The 15,867-nt window shown below is 29.6% G+C and overlaps 1 protein-coding gene across 1 annotated transcript; it reads right to left on the bottom strand.

Annotated features, from left to right (window-relative positions):
* Window positions 1–1,683: 1,683 nt before the first annotated feature.
* Window positions 1,684–14,976, bottom strand: LOC143220832 (large neutral amino acids transporter small subunit 1-like). The gene is given in 9 exon segments (XM_076446409.1): window positions 1,684–1,745; window positions 2,153–2,176; window positions 2,179–2,308; window positions 2,310–2,330; window positions 3,311–3,460; window positions 6,523–6,723; window positions 10,670–10,793; window positions 14,751–14,795; window positions 14,900–14,976. Coding segments are annotated over 9 exon segments (834 nt in total).
* Window positions 14,977–15,867: the final 891 nt, after the last annotated feature.

Below are 15,867 nucleotides of genomic sequence, written 5' to 3'. Positions count from 1 at the left end.
TCGAAGACTTCTCGTAAAATTCGCGATGAATTTCGAGAAGCTGTCGTAAATGTACAAAACAATCAGTCAAAGGTTTTGAAAATCGAAACGAAATTCAAGAAGTTACACGAGAATGCCAGCTAAGAGAGTGGAGTGGTGTATTATTCACTAGAGTAGAGAGTGAAGTGGTGTATCATTCACTAGAATAATGATCGTTGTCACCGGGTTTAGCGTTGCCCCGGTTCTTGATATAATGATCAAAATGTAGCTCAAGCAAGTGTTTGCAACGATAGCGTTCGCGGTAGCATGGGTCAGTATTCCGTTTCTTCGTCATACAGAGATTCGATGATAACGCTTTTACCAATATCAACTATAATTCGCTATGCAGAGGAGATCTTAAATTTACACGTGCTGTACATGTTACATCGACGCGTAACGGTATCGAATAAAAATTCTTGTTTTTATAAAACAATGCTTGACCTCGTACATTAACATCTTGACTTTAGACTGCTTATGATCTCATTGCGATTGAATAGTTATGAAATATCGTTTAGTGGATGTATAAGAAGCTCGGAAACATCTTCTGTGGTATAAGAAGCTCGGAAACATCTTTTGTGACATTAGAAGATACTCTTTGATGAATTTGCGAGTTAAAGTTAATGTAGCGATGCCAAGTCGTAGTAAGATAAATAATATTTGTTTCTAAACATAATAATTTGATACATACACCGTAGAGAAATGAAAAGTACGATATATAAGACGGACAAGGTGCAACTTTCTTATGATGTACGCATAATTATTCCAACGTCCATGGCACACTTTTCAGTTACAATATGATAAAATAATGACAAAAATTCACGCGTAAGCATTCGAGACGTCATTATAAAAACGAGACTTTCCTCGACGAATTTATTTGAAAATAAATAACGCAAAGAAATCGCGCGAACTTTGTAAAGTCGTTTAAATTTGTACAATTTTTAGTAACAAATCATTTCGATTTTCCAACTGAGTTTTAAATAGATTTTCGAGAAAGTTCAACTCAGAGATACGAAAGCAGAGAGACTTTATCGTTTCGATTGTACCTGGGTACATTTTTCTTATAAAATTGCAAAAATCTTTCGCTCGATGTATAATGATCTTTCGCTCGATGTATAATGATCTTTCGAGTTTCTTGCGAAGTTTCTGAATAAGTATTTGCTTTGATATACCTACGATTCTGAAACAGTTCGGACGAATGAAAAATTGAACGAGCGAATAAATTGAAAGCGAAGGAAGAGATTATTCCCTTACAGTTAAATATGACTAAATATCTTGAAATTACGCTATGCAATTGTTGCGAATAAAGATTAGTAGAAAACGTTATTGCATATAACGATAAATGGATCTATCAATTGACGTATGTAATGAAAATCACGATTATGTTTATCTATACGCGTATAAAAATACAATTCAAATGTAATTGAACGATTTGTTCATTTATAAATTCTAGGAGAAACAACGTGGACTTCATTGGAATGTCTTGCTTATCTTCAGTTGCAATCAAAACGATTTGTTCTTTGTACATATTTCGTTTAGAATAAAAGTATGGTGGTTGTCTATTCTAGAATTTATAAACGAAGAAATCGATAGGTCAATGCCGCACACATTCATACCATGCAAATTTCTATATGAAACTATACATTATAGTAGAAGGGCACTTGGTGATCAATCGCTTTTCTCCTCTTGTACGCACATGAATAGTTTAGCACAAATCATGTTGAAGTTATCTGTAAAAAGTAAAAAATTTGTCATCACATAATTATTCTAAATTATATACGTTCATTAACAAGATATCTCCTATTTTATTCGATTAGATTATTATCGATTTGACATGTTTTATATTAAAAAAATTAATAATTAAAATTAAAAAATTTTCTTATTTACTCATATAAGATATGCGTAACTCTATGGGAAGTTATTCCATGATTATCTTATTTCATGATCTCTTAGATTATCGTTACATTTGACTATTTTGTTTTATTCTATATGAAAAAGAAAGATAAGATTTTAGAAGAAATTGTTTTCTTTTTTCTTTGATAAAATAGATGAAAGTAGCGATTCGAAAAGTACTAAGAACAAAGTTGAAGAGAGTTTTATTAATCGAAGGATAAAAATTGCGATGAGAATTACTTACGAGACGATCTTATAACCCATTTAGCTTCTTTTTCCACTGAATAAAAATCCAATACATAGGAATGCCGGATAATATGATTATCACTCCTACGCCAACTTCCCATGGCGACACATAGCAAGGGAATGTGACCAGGAAAGCACAGATTACGAAAAATATTAATTGGTAACAGGATCGAGACCTGAAATAAAATTATAAATGAAAATAAAAATAAAAATTTCTGATTTTCACTAACATTTTTCTTGAAATTTTCTTATATAGTCTAACATAGCACTACTAAAAATATACTACTAGTTAGAAAATATTTTAAACGTATAACAATTATAAATTATAATTTTATTTATATTCAAAGAATAAAAATTATTTCCGACACGTTAGCGTTAATTTATTTATTTACGACTTTTTAACGAATAACATAGTGAGATTATTTTATGACCATCTGCTATTATATGGTTATAATATCAGAAAAGCTCGCCAAAGCGTGCTGTATTCATTTTATTAACACATCGGTAAGTGTCCATAAGCTAATAGAAATCATTTGAAACATTTATTCGAGTGGGTATAAAATTGGTCCAAGTAATTTCTACTTCGTCTTTCTACATCATTGTCGTTTTATGTGCTATTATTAGAGACATTCGAAGCAAACGAAATTCCAAGAATATTTACGTGTTTTTCCACCATTTACGTTTTTACGAAACCAAGCGTAATTAAGTTATTCAAATATTTCCAGTAATCCCAGGTATTTGAAGCATGAAAATCTTAGATTAAGTCCAGTGAAGAAAAGAACATCGCGTGTTTAACGCTAATAAATACACGATTAATTGCCAGATATTATCTACATTTTCAAATTAAATCGATAACGTACTATCTTTTGAAATTTCGGAAAATATCTTGGAATTTTTTAAAAATTACAGCAACAAAAATTTCTGAATATTTTGACTGACAATTGTTATTGATACGTTATATTTAAATTATTTAAATATTCTTCAAATATTGACAACGTGCATATCGAATCGAATCTTTCGCACAATCAAAGTTTTTTCGCGATCGTACACGTATTCCTTTAATTACTGATGAAATTAACCGATGCGTTTCGTTAGAACGGAATTGCAAGTAGAGAAAAAAGGTCGAAAGGGAGAAAATTTGTAATTTTTCACATACCTTTATTGGTCGTTCGCGATCGGGACTTTTGTAGCGAAGCCAGAGGAGACCAGATACCGAGAGCGTGGTGAATAGTGCCTCAACGAAGCTAACATAATTGATTAGCACATAGACATCCTCTATGATCAGAAGTGCCAGGGTGATAATGCACTAGAAACGGAAATTATAGTTAACGCTTGAGTTAACAGTTCGAGCACAACAGTGAGAAAAAATTAAACTTCCATATTTTATTATTTCCTAATTACAATTAGTAATCTCAGGTGCTTGTGAAATTTTACGTTTTTTTACTTAAAAAAGGACGTAAAATATAAAAACGAGCGAGATCTTGATGGATCGTTTAAAAAATGACGATGACGATGAGAGATATTGTAAATGATATTTTCGACGAAGTTTATTATAAATAAAGAAAGAGTTATTGTAAAGTAAAGATTTGTTGGTTTAGAAAATGTAAAGGGATTTCATTTTTCAATTTAAATAACTGAATTACCCTTGATTCAAAAGACTGCCATTATCAATTATCAAAGAGACCGTTAATGGAATGAAAGGTCCAATTTATTCCTCTCAATTAGTAGCCGTAAATCAAGATGATGGTTACATGGTTTGTTATACAGGGAACCTTAATTATGGTTGTTTTTCATACCCATCGTCCTCCTTTTATCTGTCATTTATTATCCGTACAATCATCTCCTCTTGTTTCTAATAGCGACACAAAAATAACTTTCCCGTTTTATTTTATGTAAACGTAATAAACTGGCTTGACTTTGAACTAGCAAAACGAATTCAATTAGCTTCTATTAATAAATATTTAAATAAATTTAAAAATTAAAATAAATATTTCGAAAGATACCTATTTATTCGTATTTATAATCTGGGATAAAGTATAAAAATATACTTGTTTCTATATAAAAATTTAAAATTGTTACAGTTATTCTCACTTTTCTATGATATTTTCAATTTTTTTATTATATACTATATAAGTAGATACAAGTACAAGTATATATATGTAAATCAATGGTTGAAGAAGGAAGATTGCAATTTACAACAAATTGCAAATGAATAATTATATTATAAAGAAGTATTGAATAAAATAAATAAAATAAAAAAGTAATAAAGTAAGTACGTGAAATAAAGTAAGTAATAAATAATAAAAGTAATGATAAATAAATAAAAAAGTATTAAAAGTTAAACACGAGAAAAATCATAACTAGGGTTAAATTTGTTTAGTTTTGAGAGTAAATCAGGTTTTGGATTCGACAGAGAGAAAAAATGTGTTGAAAATCGAAGTGAGAAACATTTACAAAAAATATCAAAGATAGCGATAATTTTGTAACGATAAGGAAATAAATGAGCGTAAAAGGGAGAATTTTAGAGAATTATAGCTTTTGTAATAAATAAGACATATTTAGCTCTGCGATGGTTTATTTATAACCCTCATTATGTAGAGAAAACATTACCCTAATCTTTTGATCTTAATCCGCTCGAGTATCGTTAGGAAGAATTAGATGAATGAAAATATTCCGATATTTTCATTCACATAATCCTTATCTTCTAGACTCAATTGCCCTGGCATTATATTTCTATTTTTATTTTATTTTTATTTTTACAAGTAAATTATAATTTAGGGCACACATTGTCAAGAAAATATAATAAATGTAAAAATATATTTATATATTTATAACGTTTGTTATAGATTTCGAATGTTCATATCGTGTTCACGATAATTTATCAAGACTAACCCTTTGTTTGTCTTCTATATCATATGTGACGTGCAAAACTATTTGATATACTCTGGTATATCATACATGACACATAAAATGTGCGGAAAATTTTAATTTAAGAATAAAAATAATAAAACTAAAAGTAAAAAATAAAAAATAAAAAATAAAAAATAGAAAATAAAAACAAATTTATCGAACATATTACACATAAATTTTATCAATTTTTTTAGCGAATTGAAATGAATTTCTTCAAAATTAACTATACAGATGAAGAATTAAGATTTTTAACTAATATATAATATAAATATTGCACAATACTATAATATGAATATAGAAAACGTAATAAATGAACTTATAGATATTATTAACACGTTAAGTCATGGAATTAATTTTGATTTATTTTTCCATATAAATAAAATGAAAATTTAGAAAATGGACTTGCATATACAGTCGGTCGCAAAAAGATTCGGAATAGATTTAATTTTTAGAATCTCCATTTTATTTAAAGATAAATTCATTCATTTCATTTAATAAAAAAAAGATTTAATTTTTATATTCTTCATTTCATTTAAAAATAATTATAAAGATAAAAGATATGTCATGCCACGATAGAGTAAAAAATATAAAAACATTTTATTCGTTTAAAATAAGGGAAAAGAAATAAAGAAATGTGATTTGACTAATTTAAGTTAAAATAAACAAAAAATAGTGATTTTTTATAAAAGTTAAGTACAAGGATTTTTCTCGAGTCGATAACACATTTTATACAATTTAACCAGATAAAAGACATCTTTCGTTAATAATTTATACGAATATTATTATTTATCTCGAATGTATCCCTTTTTCCTCATTCGATGGTTCAATTTTTTTCCATAAGAATAATTATGCGACTGTACAAAACTCGTTTCAACTCTTTGCACTCAGCGATTTCTTTCATTACAGAAAAATAATAATTCGAAGAAAAGAACTAGACTCGACGATATTTCTAAAACGATAAATAATAAATCGTACAGAAATTAAGACGTAGAATTATTTTACCTCGACATTCCACGCAATCTTAAATTAGAGTAATCTTAAATTAGAGTAAACTTAAATTTGATATATTAATTAACATCGATCTTTATAATCCGATCAAATGGTAACTGAAGCTCGTCTCTCGAGTGCAAAGGGTTAATTCAACGATCTCAATTTCCAACGTGTTCGAGTATTCTCGTGAATTACAAACACATTTTTGAAAATAAAAGAGGAGAAAAAGGAAAAAAATTGAAAAAATATCGGAGACTTCTTTCCGAACATTTTCATCGTTTCAACCATTAAACGATAGACGTTATTGGAAAAAAAGAAACAGATACGTTACTACGTGATTCGAGCAACTGTCACGTACGCTTGTTACTTCGCGGCTTTAGACATTTCTGTCCCGGAAATAAGGAAGGAAAACCGAGAACACGTGCAGGAGATAACAAAGATTCAGGTATGAGAATAAAATATACTTACGAGGAAGATAAGAGAAGGCATGGGCGTTAAGTTTTGCAGATTGATGAGCGCAATGGCCGAAGGCAGATGTCCATTTCGAGCTCCTACGAAAAATAATCGCGACGATGCGAAAATTGCTCCGTTTAACGCCCCAAAGGTAGAACAGGCCACGAACAATGGCATTATCCAGGACATCACGCCTAATAATTTATCACCGAAAGTCTGCAAAAGATTAGAAATTTACAAATGAACAAATTGCTCGTAATAACACGAGTTCTTGTCTAATATTAAAATTATGCATATAAAATTCATTTAACTCATTCACAGCCAGGAAAATTTAGAACGTTTTGATTTAGACGTGAAAATTTTATTTTAAAGGAATTTCGAGAAATCTAATATTTAGTTTCGGATATAATGCTAAAATATCATTTACCTTTTTTAATAATTCTTAAATTTCTTAAAATTTAGAACGTTTTGATTTAGACGTAAAGATTTAATTTTAATTTTAATTTTAATTTTAATTTTAATTTTAATTTTAATTTTAATTTTAATTTTATTTTTATTGAAAAAAATTAGTATCTATGGCAAAAAGTCTTCGATTACTATTTTGTTGTAATGAAAATATCGCCGAGTGTAAAGGGTTAATACGTATATTATCGTGACTTGTGTAATTTTGCATAATATAATATTTCAATCACTATCTATAACGAATAGAAAATGATCGTGCATTAACTTTCATCTGAAAATCGATATACAAAGAAAATTACCAACGAAACTTGCAGTAAGTACATTTTGTAAGTACATTTCGAACAGTTAGAACTGAAGTACGAAAATGTCGAGTTGCCCATCCTACAGTTTATACCCATGCACTTGATGGTACTTTGGAATACTTCCAATTACCTTTTTTAAACTCGAGAGGTCTTTAACATTCGAACTCTTGACCTGTAATATGTAGCTAAATATGTTAATAATTAAATCGATACACTGAAAGTAAACAGGTACACGTAATTACGTTTCTATTCGAATAAATATTAACGTTAATTTCTCCAAAAGTGTAATTGTAAAAATAATATATGGAAAATTAGTCATTTTAAGTGAATTTGTAATTTTAGTTTTGACACATTAGTTTAGTTAATTTTAGTTGCTTTCGACAAGATTAATAACTGTCTATTTACTTTCATGGTAATATTTAAATAGTTATGGTTGTAGGTTGATAGTTCTAGTGTTAGAATAATATGGGTTACCCAGATTTTTAGTTTTATTTGGTTTTCGGGGAAGCTCAGGGACGTTTCGCACGAACTGCGCGTATAAATAGTGCTGCAAGTACACGATAGAGTAATGCACGGTGTAGGAGTATTTCTCAGAAGTATATACACTCCATCTTTAAACTCTTAAGCTCTTCAAGAGCGAGTTTTCTTCGATTATATTAGATTGGTGCATATAAAATGTCGGATTTTTTTACACGCGAACGTTCGTCTTCATGTTTTCGTTACACTTTTGGTTTTGGCATAACCTCGTTTATAGTCGTACTGTCCATTGCCAGAGTCACATTTCAACAAAGGAGATTTTCTCGAAAGTCTTCCCTTTTGTTATTTCATTTGAATTTTCTACCGATATGAATCTAAACGATATTCGTATAATTTTTTTGTACGAGTATAAACTTGGTAATAATGTTGCAAAAGCTGCACGCAACATAAACCAAGCGTTTGGGGAGAATACAGTTAACGATCGAAAAGTGCAGCGTTGGTTTGAAAAATTTAGGTCCGGTGATTTTTCGCTACAAAATGATCCGCGTGGGAGACCCAAAACGTCTGTGAAAAATGACGATCCGAAGGCATTGGTGGAAGCGGATCCAACTGTATCCACGAGGGAACAAGCTACCAGGATGAAAATTCACCGTACAACAATATTGCGACGTCTTTTTGAAATTGACAAGGTGAAGAAAATGGATAAGTGGGTACCGCACGAACTAACTGAGCGAAATAAGCTTGATCGGTTGAACGTATGCTCATCGTTACTATCCCGATTTCATCGAGAGCCATTGAAATACGAAGTTTTGCAGCACCCAGCCTATTCGCCGGATCTCTCGCCAACCGACTTTCATTTTTTTAAACATTTAGAACCGTTTTTACGAGCTAAACAGTATGAAAATGAAGACAGTTTGACAAATTCGATATCAGAGTTTATTGATTCTAAAGATCAGAATTTTTTTAAGACAGGCATCTATGCTTTAAAGTCTCGTTGGGAAAAGTGTATCGAAACGAATGGAACATATTTTGATTGTATAAACAGCTTTTGAAAAAAGATACGCAGTTTTATATACTCACTTAAAAATCCGACATTTCATATGCGCCAACCTAATAGTTTCTTCTTTTATCTTAATAAAAGTTCAATTAAACTGGCTCTAGATGAATCCTTGTATATGGAAACATAAACAAGAAAATCACAGTCTAATCAATCTAATTGTACAAAAGCAACAGTGGTTTTATAGTACTTCATTTAATCTATATAATCCACCTAAGAGAATCGTATCAAGAACAATCTCAAGTATGAGATTAGACGTCAAAACACTAGGTTGTGACAGAAAGCCCTATGTAAATAATTATTACAGGCAACGATCTTTTTTTTCGACTATTACGAAAAAAGTTTATTTTATAAACATACGTATCACCGAAAGTTGAATTTACAGTACACTCAGGTTTGCTTTATAGTTTGAGTTATTTGCAAGTTATTAACCCTTTGCACTTGATGATTTTCTTGTTACAGAAATTTCTACTCTAGAAATTTCCAGATTTTCGACTATAAAAGTAACGTCATTTTTTTGAGTGGTAAATAAAGAATCGTATAATAATTGACGCGTAAAATTATTTGATTTCAATATCTCGTATATTGTTATATTATTTTAGATTTGATATATTAATCAATATGGACCTTTAAAATTTTACGGTGACTGACAGTCGCCTTTCGAATGCAAAGGGTTAAGTTATAAATTACTTTGTATAATTTCATTGGCATAATTAACACTAGATTTACGGCAATTTGACGGATGGGTTGCTTTAATTATACGATATTAACAGATTTAATTAACTTATATTAAGTCTGTTAATATTGCGATTCTTTTCAAATTAAACCCATCGTTTATTTTTTATTGAAAATATGTGGTTTTCTTTAACCTAAATCTAACGGTTGTCCGTAGAAATATATGCAAAAAACCCTCGTAAACCTAGTGTTAAGAGATGAACATCGCACTTGCATACTTCGATATTCATGCAATGGTAATCAAATGACTCGGGCAATGTATTTGTTTTACAAAACTACACGCTGTTAACACGCGTAGCACTAACCGAGAGTCAATGTTGTATGTGTGTAGAAATTATCTTGTTAATTATAATAAAACACGCAATGCGAGTACAATTGGTGGGTATATATGATATTGAATTAAGAAACGATGTATACTTAATACTAATTTAGATGTATACAATTTAAACGATTAAATTATACATTATCGCGATAATGATTTAACTGCTAAAAAAAAAAAAATTGTTTAAGTAAGGAAATATCAATTATTTAGTAATAGATTATTATATCGTTAATTAGTTTATTCTATATTAACTAGTTTAATCATTAATAAAACAGAACGAAATAATTATTTTCCTTGATTAAAAGATAAACCTTCGCATTTTAGTACTAGTTTAAAGCAAAAATGAAATGAAAATTACTTCGACAAATAAATCTAATTCTCAGCTGTATGATTGTTTAAAGTTTCAATCACGACGTTTTAAACGTAGCAACGAGCTTAGAACGATGTCTGCATTAAAATGGAATTTTAAAGGATGTTATATAGAAAAATCGGTATAATAGTACTCGTGATATTTCTGATACAAGTTTTGGAGAAAAGAAGACACACGTACATACGCACAAAGAGAGAGAGAGAGAGAGAGAGAGAGAGAGAGAGGGAGAGATGGTTTATTCATGCAGATACGATCAATTGAATGTAATATCTTGTAATTTCGTTAGTTCAAGCTACATCAGCGTGACATTTTTGAACGGATGTTCTAAAAACGTTTCGAACATCGGTATTTTTGGAAAATCAATATTTTCGATTTCGCGGAATTTACATACTAACACAGAAACGAATAGATTTAGATAAAGAAAAAGAAAAACTTACGACAGCGACAGCATTCGAAGCGAGAATTTCATCTTGTGTTAACACTACGAAATACGCAATGTTTGCCAGGACATAAATCACAGTTACCAGCGGCAACGATATACAAATCGCCTTTGGAAGATTTCTGCAACAATGATAATTAAACGTTTTATGCATGTGCATCTATTGCAATACAACGTCGACATAATTTTCCCGATTAACACTTTGACTGCCACACCGAAATCATATATTTCGCCCAGGACGCCACGGAATTATTTTTATTATTCAAAGCGTATAATGGCAAAAATAATAACGAGTCGATGTTAGAAGGCAATATTTTTATCAAATGGAGCGTTTCTCTTACTGGTGGTCACCGGTGACCACCGTGGCGCCTAGTAACGTTTCGACGAAGATTACGGCACGAATTGCAAAAAAAAAGAAGGGCGAGCGTACCTGGAACGAAAATTTTGCAGGGAATGTTAGAAAAAAAATTCCAAACTATTTGGGTGAAAAATTGCTAAAAATAAGACCAAGAAGGTGACTACTTATTGTCCGGATTGTATTGGTGCGTCGCATTTATGTTTGGAGTGCTTTAACAAAGTGCACCGTTTGATGCAAGATTTATTCTAACACTTTGTTATTCTTTATTGTTCTAATAAAAATTTTAATCGTTCGATAGGGCACATTTTATTTCAATGTATCTTCTATACATCGGCCATATTCAAACACGCTAACTCTCGATTTTCATTTAGTTTTTTACAATTGTAAAAAGTTGAAAGGCTCCGGTCACCCATGACCACCATGGCGTCACGGGAGAAACCGTTGCCGGTCATATGTGACCAACATGGCAGTCAAAGGGTTAAATTATACATCTTCGTTTTTACGTTGAAATCGAATCTGAACGAGGAAAATTTTATACTCGAATATAATTATTAATAACCGTTAGAAGATTCTCAGAGACCTTTAGAAAGTCGATGTTTCGATAAAGAGAGAAATTTATCATCTCTTGTGGATAATTATTTATTTTAAAATGAAATTTCAATTATTTTCGTTTCTCTCGATTTTTTAGCATCGTTACTTGGTAACGAAAGAATAAGAGTGATAAATCGTTCTGAGATAATTTTTTACACGTATGTCATTGCAATTTTGCGAAAGAAAGAAAGGTCATGGAACGAATTGGTAGTAAACGTAAACACGTTTTAAATATAAACTGGAGAAAAATCACAGATCGGTCACTTTTACCGCATTTCAAATATAACTTTTCGAATACGACAAAGATCTTTGTTTGCGATGATATTCGAACGTTCAATCCACTTTCTCTTCTTTCTCTCTCTCGCTCACCTACTCTCGCGTCGGATAAAGAGTGCTATGTAAAAATAATATTTGTCAGGGTCTTATTTCGTAAATTAGCCGCACGTGTGTTATGGTTCAGACAGAGGAAGTATCTTCAAATAACCATCGTATAAAGCGCGAGTATCGTTTGTTTGGTAAATATAATATTACCGTCCGCGATAAAAGTATTATTTTGATTAGTGACTCTATATTATTTTAACAATGTATCCTAGAATCGAAAGAAAGAAGATTCTAAATATTATCGTCCGTGATAAAAGTATTATTTCGATTGGCGAGTCTATATTATTTTAAACAATGTATCTTAGAATCGAAAGAAAGAAAATTCTAAATATTATCGTCCGCGATAAAAGTATTATTTCGATTAGTATTTCTATATTATTTTAACAATGTATCCTAGAATCGAAAGAAAGAAAATTCTAAATATAGCGTCCGTGATAAAAGTATTATTTCCATTAGTATTTTTGTATTATTTTAACAATGTATCTTAGAATCGAAAGAAAGAAAATTTTAAATATTAGTGTCCGCGATAAAAGTATTATTTCGATTAGTATTTCTATATTATTTTAAGAATGTATCCTAGAATCGAAAGAAAGAAGATTCTAAATATTATCGTCCGCGATAAAAGTATTATTTCGATTAGTATTTCTATATTATTTTAACAATGTATCCTAGAATCGAAAGAAAGAAAATTCTAAATATTACCGTCCGTGATAAAAGTATTATTTCCATTAGTATTTTTGTATTATTTTAACAATGTATCTTAGAATCGAAAGAAAGAAAATTTTAAATATTAGTGTCCGCGATAAAAGTATTATTTCGATTAGTATTTCTATATTATTTTAAGAATGTATCCTAGAATCGAAAGAAAGAAGATTCTAAATATTATCGTCCGCGATAAAAGTATTATTTCGATTAGTATTTCTATATTTATTTTAAACAATGTATCCTAGAATCGAAAGAAAGAAAATTCTAAATATTACCGTCCGCGATAAAAGTATTATTTCCATTAGTAATTTTGTATTATTTTAACAATGTATCTTAGAATTGAAAGAAAGAAAATTTTAAATATTAGTGTCCGCGATAAAAGTATTATTTCGATTAGTATCTCTATATTATTTTAAACAATATATCCTAGAATCGAAAGAAAAAAAATTCTAAATATTATCGCCCGTGATAAAAGTATTATTTCGATTAGTATTTCTATATTATTTTAACAATGTATCCTAGAACTGAAAGAAAGAAAATTTTAAATATTAGTGTCCGCGATAAAAGTATTATTTCCATTAGTATTTTTGTATTATTTTAACAATGTATCCTAGAATCGAAAGAAAGAAGATTCTAAATATTATCGTCCGTGATAAAAGTATTATTTCGATTGGCGACTCTATATTATTTTAACAATGTATCCTAGAACTGAAAGAAAGAAAATTCTAAATATTATCGTCCGTGATAAAAGTATTATTTCGATTAGTATTTCTATATTATTTTAACAATGTATCCTAGAATCGAAAGAAAGAAAATTCTAAATAAGAAAAAAGGTTAAAAGAAATAGGAAAGATAAAGAAGAATATGAAAATAGAAACAATGACTGTTAAATTCGTTCGGATAAGAGACAGTTTTATTTTATTCGTTATAATTTAAATTATTTATTAGCCAAATTATTCCCGCAGAAAATTTAATATCATGTTTTGACAGTAACGTTGTAGATTATGTTTGTTTGCCAAATTCAAAATTTCAAATAAAACACGAGTCAAATTATATTTATTTTGTAGGTAGAGCAGAAAAATTAAGAATACACTTATTGCTGTTATTTATCGCTTATAAATTTTTTATTTCACGTTTGAATAAATCTGTAAACGAGTTAAGTGGTCAAACAGGTATTTTTTTTACCGAAGCGCATAGTTTATACAATGTATGGATTATAAAAACTATGCTTGTTCATTTCTTAGTCTTTTATCATTTTAAGTCAGAAGCTATTTTCGTTATAAAAATAGTGCGAAATAGAAAAGCAATCTAATTTTCTTCTCGCCGATTTTAATCCTCACATATGTAAATATATTATTTTGAAATATTTAAAGTATTATTTCATAAACTATATCGATGATTAACGTGTTTGCCAACGAAATAGGAAGAAGTCGTAGAACAAAAGGGCGACTACATTTTTTCTTAATATTTAAAGGTTTATTCGATATATAATTTTAAATAATAAAAATAAAAACCGGCACGAACTTATACTTGAAATAATACAAATACTAACGATATTACATTTATTACAAGATATTCGTAGTCGGGGTGATTGTACTTGTAATTATAATCATAACTGTGCAAATAAAAAAATTCAAAAAATTAGATATTTCAAATTCACCAGCAAAATTAACCTGCACATTTAAGATATCGTATCAGTTACGAAATATTTAAATAAATATGGAAGATATTTTGACGAGATGAAATTTTATAACTTGTAACAACGACATTACAAGTTTCGACAAGTTAACTTATAATAACGCTTAATGTTGTAAATACGATTTATTACATAGTTATAAAGTCCGTCGTTGTTATAGAAAAATATAAGCTGAAGAAAATTTGGCTTGCTCCATAGCAAAAGTTGAAGAAGCTAATAATAAACCACTATTTTTTCTTATAATTACAAATAAATTCCTCGGATTCGTTTATTATATCAAGGTAAATTTGGGACTGAAAATTAGCTAGATACGACACGAAGGATATTGATCGATTATGTTTTACAGGCTTATAAGGTGTTGTAAGGTGTGATACATACGAGATGAACAAGTATCTTAGTATCTCTTAGTATCTCTAACAATAAAATACACAGGAACGCGAGATCCCGCTACACTGTAGTTAAACGGGCAACGGCAAGGCAATGGCAGGGTCATTTACCGAATCTCAACGAGTTGGCAGGACATTGGAATCATCGTTGGCGTGTTCACGGACAATTTTGCAATCGTAACGGCCATGGTCAATTCTACCGACGTAGAATTTTTATTGGAGAAGTACGGAAGTAGCCAGAAATACGGCAGGCCCGTTGTTAGAAACGTGTCACGACGAACAGAAGATAGAGAACACTTACATCGGTAAGTTTCTCTCATCGCGAATAATGCGAAAGGTAAACACGAAAATATGGAAAGTCAACTTTTCTTCGCATTTTACGAGTTCTCCTTTAAAAATCTAATTTTCCTTATTTCATTGCGACGTGTACGAGTATTAAATATGACAGGAGATTAAATATATCGGTTCTTAAGCTAATTGTCTTCGCTGCAAACAAAATTGCACAGAATGCGATAAAATTTGATAACATTTCCATTTATTTAACAGAACGCTAAATACGTATTATAAGACGGCCTCGAATTAGTCGATAATAAAATAGGTTACACTCAATCAAGTCAATTGTTAAAAATATGTTACAAACTATCGTATTCTTGCTACTAATTTTTAAATAATTTTCTCTCTCAGCAGTCTTTGTGTTTAAATAAATTGAACGTGTAATTTGAATTTGTTATCTCAAATAAAACGGTAGTTCGATGACTTCAATCAAATCATGGATCTTTATAATATCGATAGAAAAATAAATAAAGAAATCTTTATAATATCGATAGAAAAATAAATAAAAAAATCTTTACAATATCGATAGAAAAATAAATAAATAAATCTTTATAATATCGATAGAAAAATAAATAAAGAAATCTTTATCATATCGATAGGAAAATGATTAAAGAAATCTTTATAATATCGATAGAAAAATAAATAAAGAAATCTTTATAATATCGATAGAAAAATAAATAAAGAAATCTTTATAATATCGATAGAAAAATAAATAAAGAAATCCTTATAATATCGATAGAAAAATA

The sequence above is a fragment of the Lasioglossum baleicum genome, unplaced genomic scaffold, assembly GCF_051020765.1.
Source record: "Lasioglossum baleicum unplaced genomic scaffold, iyLasBale1 scaffold1645, whole genome shotgun sequence".
NCBI lineage: Eukaryota > Metazoa > Arthropoda > Insecta > Hymenoptera > Halictidae > Lasioglossum > Lasioglossum baleicum.
Note: the sequence above shows the minus strand (reverse complement) of the source record. Positions and strands in the feature narration are given on the sequence as shown.